At 37.3% G+C, this 9,914-nt stretch overlaps 1 protein-coding gene across 1 annotated transcript; it reads left to right on the plus strand.

Moving 5' to 3' along the window:
- The first annotated feature begins 5,741 nt into the window (after window positions 1-5,741).
- Window positions 5,742-7,088, plus strand: LOC113741004 (uncharacterized). Its single transcript, XM_027268503.2, has one exon. The coding sequence runs from the start codon at window positions 5,742-5,744 to the stop codon at window positions 7,086-7,088; it is 1,347 nt and encodes a 448-aa protein (XP_027124304.1).
- The last annotated feature ends 2,826 nt before the right edge of the window (window positions 7,089-9,914 follow it).

Here is a 9,914-nt window from a genome sequence, read left to right on the forward strand (position 1 = left end):
AATTAGAAAATTTATCTGAAAAATCAACAGAATCAGAAGAAGAAGAAGATATAATTTTTCCAATAGAAGATCAATTTGAAGAAACAGAAGGAAATCAAATAAATAGAATAAAAAGAAAAAATTATAATAAAAAAGACAATTGGAAAATGGTAAGCTCAAAAAATTATTATCCTAGACCAAGTCCTCCAGATATTCAATATGAAGAAAGATCAAAATTTAGAACAACTAAATATGATGGAGATTCAATATACGAATGGAATATAGATGGCAAAGCTGAATATGAAGTATTAAATAATTTGCAAGAAATGGGAATGGCAAGACTAGCTTACAAAATTAAAAATATTCAAGAAAGAAATATTGCAACATTATTAGTTTCAGGATTTACTGGACAATTAAAAAATTGGTGGGATAATGCTTTAACTTTACAAGATAAATTATCAATATTAGATCATACACAGGAAATAGAAGATGATCAAGGAAATATTCAAATACAGTCAGATGCTGCAGAATTTTTAATTGTAACAATAGTCATGTATTTTATAGGAAATCAAAAAGAAGAATTAAATTCAAATAAAACATTCCTAACAAATTTAAGATGTCCAACATTATCAGATTTTAGATGGTATAAAGATATGTTTTTAACAAATGTATTAAGAAGACCAGATTGTAATGCGTCATTCTGGAAAGAAAGATTCATAACTGGATTACCAAGCTTATTTTCACAAAGAATAATGGATAATTTACAAAAGAAAATAGGAACAGATGTTATTTCATTCGAGAATATTACTTTTGGACAATTATTGAAAAAAAGTCCCTCCAAAGTGAGAGTTTCTCTCTCTTGATAAGAGCGCTAGTCTCTCAACCTTGAGAGTTTCAAACTTTTTCAAAATTTTCCGCAAAACCTCACACACATGCCCAAGATTTAGATGCCACCCTGAATTCTTAATGCTTGTTAGTACTACAGAAAATCGTACTGGGATGAGTGAATCTACCAAAAGATGAGAACTTTGAGAGAACCGAGCTTCTTCAGTCAGTGGGGATATCTCACGACTATACTTAGCAACTTTGTCGGATTTCGTCTGCATGCAGAAGTGATCTTGGCTCATCTGGACTAAGGAAACAGACTTCATAGTAGAAGTAAGTGCGTTGGCAGGTACCTTCATAGCCATTAAACCCTCTGTCTTAACTTGTGTTTTTCTTTTCTGCTCTAAGGCTTGGGGCTTGTCTTTTCAGTTTTATTTTCTTTTATTAGTAGAAACAAAATCTTAAGTTTTTAAAAAAGGGGGGTTAGAGACTAAGTCTTGACGTCAGGGGTAGGGCTGTTCTCTGATCTTTGTTCAAACTAGTCTGCCTGGGCAGCTATCTCCTCTGTTTTTTCGGTTCTTGGTTCTGCTTTTCTGGGTCTCAGTAGTGTGAGTAGGAGACAGTGTTAGTTTTTCTTTAGACCCCATGGCGGAGGAACTAGCGGATGCGATAAGAAAGTTTGATCTTTCAGATAAAGAGCTCGAAGGAACTGACCTGGGTGTTGTTGAGATAGATATAGGTATCCAAGAATGTCAGTTGAGTTTAGTGGGGAGAATCAAGGGTGAGAAAGTGGCCAACTTTGTTGGGGTCAAGAATTTTGTGACCACAGCTTGGGGCTATCCGAGGAATCTAAGGATCATAGAATTGGGGCCAAATTTGTTTCAGTTCTATGTTCCTAATAGGGAGGACAGAGACAGAATAGTAGGAGGAGGACCATGGGTCATGGACAACCAAATTTTGGTGATGAAACATTGGGTGGAAGGAATAGAAGATGATATTTCTGCTTTTGACCTGGCACCTTTCTGGGTTCAAGTATGGAATTTACCTGTGCACTGGATATCTAAGGAAGTGGGGAGGAAAATAGGTGCGATCTTTCAGGAGGTAAAGGACGTACTGGTGCCTCAAGTAGGAGGAAAAGAAGGAAGACATTTAAAGCTTCTAGTGGTACTGGATACCTCTCTACCTCTGCTTAGGGGGACGACAGTGAAAGTCAATGGAGCCTTGAAATGGTTGAATTTCAGATATGAAAGGTGTCCAGACTTCTGTTACAAGTGTGGAATGGTTGGCCATGGAGAGAAGTCCTGCAAGGCAATAATACAGATAAGCAGAGGAAAGCAGGAACATCAGTATGGACCATGGATGAGAGCCAATATAGGGAGAGGCTCTCCGCAGAAGGAACATCAGAACAAGTACAATTCTGAGAAGAGCTATTGGGGCTTTAAAGATGGGGATATGGTTCTGTTAAACCCAAAGGCTAAGGAGAACATGGAACACAGACATAAGGACTCGATGACTGGGAGACAGGAAACTCTTAGACAGGTTAATGCAGAAAGTCAGACAGCAAAGGAGGGGTCTAGAGAGAGAGGAGGTCATGAGGCTCAGAAACGAAGTTGTGGGGTGAGTAGCAATGAATTGAACAGGCAAAGATCAACTCCAGCTTGCAGTAAAAGTCAGAAGGAAAAAAGCACCACAGAAGCTTCTGGGACTCCCAATGGGGAGAAGGATAACTGTGAGTTACAAGGAGGAAGGATAAGTATCTCTGAGGAGCAAGATATAAACTCGATAATTAAAGGTGATTTGGACAGTAAAGGACTTGAGCAAATAGCTAGTGAGCTGATGCAAGTATCAGTGGTGGAGGAAGGCCCTGGTAGCCCTGTAATAGATGTAATGCATATTGATCCAGGTAGCTCTGATTTGGGTACAAAGGCTGTTCAGAAATACAACAGCAAAATGAAAAAACAGCTGAGGTCTCCCAAAATTTCTAGGCAGCCTTTGAGAGAACTTAGTGGGAACAAGATGAGGACTCGCCAGCAAGGGAAAAGAAAAATTAACCTGGTGGATGAGGATATGGTGGAAGTACATGTAAATGAGTTGGTCCCCAAGAGAAACAAAATGGCAGTTGGGGGAAGGCATCTGAGCGAGGAACTAGAGGGGGAAGGGGCCAACCTTAACTGGCCCCTCAAGTTACAATGAAGGTTTTGGTGTGGAACTGTCAAGGAGCAGGGAGCCCCTTGACAGTTCCCCAGTTGAGGGAGGCTAATAACCTCCTCTCCCCGAATATGATATTCCTAAGTGAAACCAAAAACAGGTTCCATTACATGAAAAAGGTACAAAAAATTTTGAGGTTTGAGGAAAGTGTGATTGTGGAAGCTATGGACAGGAAAGAAGGCATGGCCTTGTTTTGGAATAAGGATGTAGAGGTTAAGCAAGTTGTTACAACAGCCCTTACTATAGAGGCTCTGGTGCTTGACCCTGACAAGCAGATTGAATGGTGGTTCATTGGAGTTTACATGAGCTGTGACCCTATTATTAGGAGACAACAGTGGAATGTGCTGACCAGGAGAAAGCAGTTGTGGGGTGATAAATGGCTATTAGCAGGAGACTTCAATGACATACTCTCTAATGAAGAGAAATGGGGGGGACGAGCAAGAGAAGACAGGAGTTTCAAGGATTTTAACAGTTTTATTGAGAATAACAGCCTGGTAGATCTAGGATTCAATGGTAACCCCTGGACTTGGAGCAACAACTGGGAGGATGAGGGGGAGATAAGGCAAAGGCTGGACAGAGGATTGAGCACCATAAATTGGTGGCAAAATTTCGACAAGGCTAAATGTGAACATGTGGAGACCCTCGGATCAGATCATAGCATGTTGCTTATAGATAATTGGCCTAGAATAGAGAAAAGAAGGTCCAGATTCTTCTTTGATAAGCGTTGGCTTAAGAGGGAAGATATAAATCAAGTGGTGGTGCAAGCTTGGCAACAAACAGTTGAAGGAAATAGGATGTATAGGATTACTAGACAGATTGCTAATTGCAGAGTGGCTTTACTCAAATGGAAAAATAGCTTCACAGGAAACACTTTGCTAAGAATCAACCAAGTGAAGCAACAGATCAAGGAAATCAAAGACTCGAGGGATTCAGGATACAAGGATAAGATGGCTGAGCTAAAACGTCAGTTGAAAGAGGCTTACTCTGAAGAAGAGCAGTATTGGGCCCAGAAAGCAAGGATTGATTGGTTGAGAGAAGGGGATAAGAACACAAAGTTCTTCCATGCCTGCGTGAAGGGAAGAAGGAGGAAAAACAGAATGCTTAACATTCAAAGAGAAAATGGAACGTGGACCAATAGTGAGGAGGAGCTGGGGAAAGAAGTAGCAAATTACTATAGAATTCTGTTCACTAGTTCTGGCTGTGAGGGTCTAGATGAGATTCTAAGTGGTCTACCTTCTACTATTACTACTGAGACGAATGATAAGCTAACTAAAGAGGTTGATGAACTGGAAATCAAAACAGCTCTTTTCTCTATGAACCCAAATAAGGCTCCATGTCAAGATGGTATGACTCCTTTGTTCTTTCAAAAATTTTGGCATGTAGTTAAATCAGATTTAATTGCTGCCATTAGGTCTTTTTTCCATTCAAGCCATATGCCCAAATCCTGGAATCATACGGTCATTTCTCTCATTCCCAAAACACAGAATCCTACTAATCTGAAGAGCTATAGGCCAATTAGCCTCTGTAATGTACTTTATAAAGTGATTTCAAAAATATTGGCCAATAGACTCAAGGATGTGTTAAGCTATTGCATTAGCAAAAATCAAGCAGCTTTTATCCCAGGTAGGCAAATCCTTGACAATGTCATCTTGTCTCATGAATATTTGCATTACATGAAAAACAAACAACAAGGTCAGAATGGTTTTATGGCTGTGAAACTTGACATGTCCAAAGCCTACGACAGAGTGGAGTGGAAATTCCTTGATTCCATGATGGCTAAGATGGGCTTCGGTACGGTCTGGAGGCAATGGATCTGGAGCTGCCTTACCTCAGTCACTTACTCCTTTAATATTAATGGAGAGCCTAAAGAGTTTGTAATTCCAGAAAGAGGAATTAGACAAGGCGATCCGCTATCACCTTATCTTTTCCTTTTATGTTCAGAAGGCTTTTCCAATTTATTGAAGCAGGCTGAAGGAAATAAAAGAATCTCTGGGATGAAGATAAGCAGGTATGGTCCAAGTATGACTCATTTATTCTTTGCAGACGATTCTTTAATCTTCTGTAAAGCTGAAAGAGAGGAAGCCAGTGAACTTATTCAAATCCTGAGGAGGTATGAGAAGGGGTCTGGTCAATCCATCAATCTGGAAAAATCCTCCGTGTTCTTCAGTAGTAATGTGGATTATCAGAGGAGAAGGGAAGTGAGGCAAAGTTTAGGCACAATTCAGGTTGCTACACAAGGGAGATATCTGGGACTACCTATGGTGATAACAAGATCTAAACAGCAAGTGTTTGGCTACATCAAGGACAGTATTAGCAGGAGAATGGCAAGCTGGAAGAACAAGCTGCTCAGCCAAGGTGGGAAGGAGGTATTACTGAAGGCAGTGTCTATGGCAATGCCAGTCTATACAATGTCCTGCTTTAAGCTGCCAAACAAACTCTGCAAAGAGGTGTCTTCCATGTTTGCTAACTACTGGTGGGGTGAAACTGAAGGGAAAAATAAGATGCATTGGTGCTCATGGGGGAGATTGTCTAAGGAGAAAAAAGTGGGAGGATTGGGATTCAAGGACCTGCAGAACTTTAACAAAGCCTTGCTAGCTAAACAGGTATGGAGACTGATTTCTAAACCAAACCTATTGGTTAGCAAGGTCTTGAGAGCAAAGTACTACCATACGGACTCAATTTTTAGGTGAAAAGTTCCTAAATGTGCATCGTGGATTTGGCAAAGCCTGATGAATGCTAGAGATTTGGTGCAGAATGGAACTAGGAAAAAGATAGGCAATGGCAAGGCAACCAACATTTGGAGGGACAACTGGATTCCGGGAAATAGGGATGGCAAAGTCACCTCTGTGAGGCCTCTGAATTGCAAAATCAAAAGAGTAGAGGAGTTGATCTGTGGCTTTCGATGGAGGATACCACTTGTATTTAGGACCTTTAACAGGAAGGAGGCAGAGGAAATTCTGGAGATTCCTATTAGTATATCAGGAAAGGATGATAGCAATTACTGGATACATAGCGGCAATGGCATCTACACTGTCAACTCAGGTTACAAGGCATTGTGCAGAGGAACTGTTCAATACAAAGAAAGAAGAGAGAAGGAGGCGGAAACTAGTATAGCAAGTTCTTATGAAAAGCAGTGGAAGTGGATGTGGAGGCTGAACGTTAAGAGCAAGATCAAACATTTCCTTTGGAAGTGCCTACATGGTTTATTACCAGTCAACAGCCTGGTTTTTAAAAGAACACACAAAGGTGATCCAATTTGTGGTGGCTGTGGTGAACAAGAAGAGTCAATTGAACACATGTTTTTCCAATGCAGCAAAGCACAAGAGGTGTGGAAAATGGCTCCATTACAATGGGATGGGTTAAGGGAACAGACAGGGAATTTTCAAGCTTGGTGGACTGCTCTTCTGGAAGCTACATGCAGGACAGAAGGAAAGGAGCATATAGAGCTCACTGTGAACATCCTCTGGCAACTCTGGAAAAGGAGAAATGAATGGCAATTCAATGCCAAACACAGGCACCCTTGGAAAATAATCCAAAAGGCTCTACAGGAATGGCAAGAACAAAAAGATGTCCAGAGCAAGCAGGAAATAGTCTCTGAAGATGCGGTAAGAGCAGATGAGGAAGTTGATCAGGAGGAGGCAGGATGGAATGAAATTCAGATCAGAATATCAACTAAGGAGCAAGACCAATCCAACCGAGTTGGCATGGGGATTTTTGCATCTACCTTCAACAATCATTGGGTGGCTGCATGGGCACTTTTTGACAGAAAAACAGTGAATCAGTTGCAGTCTACTGCAGAAGCTGTGAAAATGGCCATCATAAAGGCTAGACACCAGCAATGGAAGGAAATTGTTGTCCACATCACCAGCCCCCAGCTACTGAAGATGATAAAGGAAAGGAAGGCAAAGGACATCAAAATGGCTACTTTGATAGATGATATTAACGATCTCAGGTCCTTATTTCAGAAATGCTCCTTTTGTTTAGATAGGAGCTTAGACTCTAGATGTGAAGCGATTAGTGATTATGCTTTAGGCATATTTCAAGATGAGGAATGGATTAATCCTCAGTGTGTCTAACACTCTTGTATAGAATTCCTTGAGCCTTTGCTTATATAAGTTTTTTGCCAATCAATACAAATATCTAACGTTGCAGGAAAAAAAAAAAGGGATCAATATGCAATAATGAATATTGTATTAGACATAATTTCATAATTGTAAATAATATAAATCATGATGTTATACTAGGAACACCCTTTTTAATTCAAATATATCCATTTATAGTAAGCCATGAAGGAATTTCAGTAAACATAATGGGAAAAATTATTACCTTTAAATTCTTAACTCCAATAAGACAGAAAGAATTACAAACATTACAAACATCTTCAATATATAAAACAATAAATACCATTACTAAGGTACAACAACAAATAAGTTACATAAAAGAAGAAAAATCTTATTTAAAAATTGAAGAACAATTAAATGATATTAAAATACAAAAAAGAATATCAGAACTAGAAGAATTATTTCAAAAAGAAATTTGTGCAGATATTCCTAATGCTTTTTGGGATAGAAAACAACATATGAAAAAAACTTTGAAGAAAAGAATATTCCAACAAAAGCTAGACCAATACAAATGAATTCTGAGTTACTAGAATTTTGTAAAAAGGAAATAAAAATATTAATAGATAAAGGACTAATAACTCCTTCAAAATCACCTTGGAGTTGTACTGCATTTTATGTAATGAATCAAGCTGAAAAAGAAAGAGGAGTTCCAAGATTAGTAATAAATTATAAACCTTTAAATAAAGTGGTACATTCTAAAGTACCATTCTAAGATCACTTGTACCCAGTGAGTAAGTAAAATTTTATTGTAAAGCTGATATCCTTACCATGTCAGATATGATGATATTACCGACATAGCTATAATACAAAAGAGGTAGGTTAGATATCACTAAAATTATGGGGTGGCAATTTCTAAACTTGAACCAAAGATTGATATTACTAAGTGGGATTGGAATTGTTACCCACCTTATTACCCATTACAAAGATGGAATTATTGAATGGTACCCATTAGTATTTCCCAAACATTAGTAAGCTTATTACAACTCTATTACCCAAACAAGGGGGATATTACTAAGTGGGAAATACCACCGAAAATAGGAATTACTCTTTAGCATTGAATATCACCTCTATTATGACATTCAAGATTCCAAAACACTATCTCTCAGATATCCCATTATCAAGGTTAGGACATTAATTTCTATAAGTGTCAAGGACACTTATTAATTTATCAAAATTACTGAAAAGGATTTTTTGGAATAAAGAGAAGTCCATTCATTAGGAGAACAAACTTTCTTTATAATACACTTGGAATGGCTGATAATATTTGGATTCTTTTTATCTGGAATAGGGTAAATTTCTACAGATTGAGTATCTGTAAGGATTAATTCATAATAGTCTAGATTTTTTGAAGGATCATCTGGTTGCCAATGGCATTTTGGAGGAAAGATCCTTTGAGTAATTTGCTGGAGAGTAGAGTATACAGGTATCTCTTGAAATCTGGTTAAAGTAATATGTTGAGTAAATGGTTTTGTAAAATAAGTATTTCCTGGAGATTTTTCTGAGGTTTTGGCTATTTGTTGAATTGGTCTTATTTGAGAAACAATTGGAGTAGCAGCTTGACTATAAGTCAATGCTGGAAAATCTGATAATAGTTGAAATCTATTTTGAGTAACAGGAGTTAGACTCATCTCATAATCTTGAGGAGTCTTTGGCCTGGAACTTCCTGCTTTTGAATCCATATTCCTGCAAAATTAATAAATAACATCCTTGAGTAGGTTAGATAATTCTTTGTTCTGTTCTTGATAATGTTGAATAAATTCGTTGTGAAGAAAATCTCCACTTCTGCTTAATCTCTTATGGGTAAGAAGTCGAATGGTGTTTCGCTGAATTTGTCTTTGTATAAGAAAGGCTCTTTCTTTTGGAGTAATGGTGGCATAAGGACTTTTGTTAACATAAATTTCATCATATTTAGGAATTTGGTAGGCTGGAATGAATTGTCTCCCATTCGGAGTTTGAATGGAATAGACATATCCTCTGGATTCGATCGATTTTTCTTTATTTTGAAGGCTGGGAGAATCTCGTTGAGTTCTCAAATAATTCATATATTCACGAGCATTTCTTTGAGCCATCATTGCTGAATCCATGCCCTTGTAGGAATTCTCTGGTTAGAAAATCTGGTAAAGAATTATTTTCTCCTTTGATAAATTCAATCTCAAAATCAAATACAGATAAAATAGCTTGCCATCTAGCAAATATTTGTTTTGACACTATATTTTGAACATCTTTTTGTAAAATTTCTTTTGCAGATTTACAATCTATTCTTATTAAAAATTTTTTATTATATAAGTCATCTTGAAATTTTGATATACACAAAACTATGGATAAAATTTCTTTTTTAATAGTTGAATAATTCTTTTGAGGGTCCGACCATGTTCCAGAATGAAACCTAACTAATTCTTCTTTTGAATTATCTATTCTTTGTTTTAATATTCCACCATATCCTAATTCTGATGCATCTGTTTCTACTATCATGAATGCTTTAGGATGAGGTAAACATAGACATGGTAATGACTCTATTTTTTCTTTTAAATATTTTATTTTTTTTGTGTATGTTCATCTGTCCAGGGTTTTGGGTTTTTCTTTAATCTATTAAATAATATAGAACATTCTTGTCCTAATTTAGGAAAGAAATCTGCTATGTAATTTAAACATCCTAGAAATCTTTGTAATTGATTTTTATCTTTTATTTCATCTGGAAATTTAATAGCAAATTCTAAAGCTCTATTGATTGGTTTTATTGTTCCTTGATATATATTATGTCCTAAAAATCTTACTTTAGTT

Source organism: Coffea arabica, chromosome 3c (genome assembly GCF_036785885.1).
Source record: "Coffea arabica cultivar ET-39 chromosome 3c, Coffea Arabica ET-39 HiFi, whole genome shotgun sequence".
In the NCBI taxonomy this organism is placed as follows: Eukaryota; Viridiplantae; Streptophyta; class Magnoliopsida; order Gentianales; family Rubiaceae; genus Coffea; species Coffea arabica.

What these genes read in the sequence shown, in the direction of transcription:
- LOC113741004 (XM_027268503.2), top strand. Translation starts at nt 5,742, where the DNA reads ATGAATGCTAGAGATTTGGTGCAGAATGGAACTAGGAAAAAGATAGGC.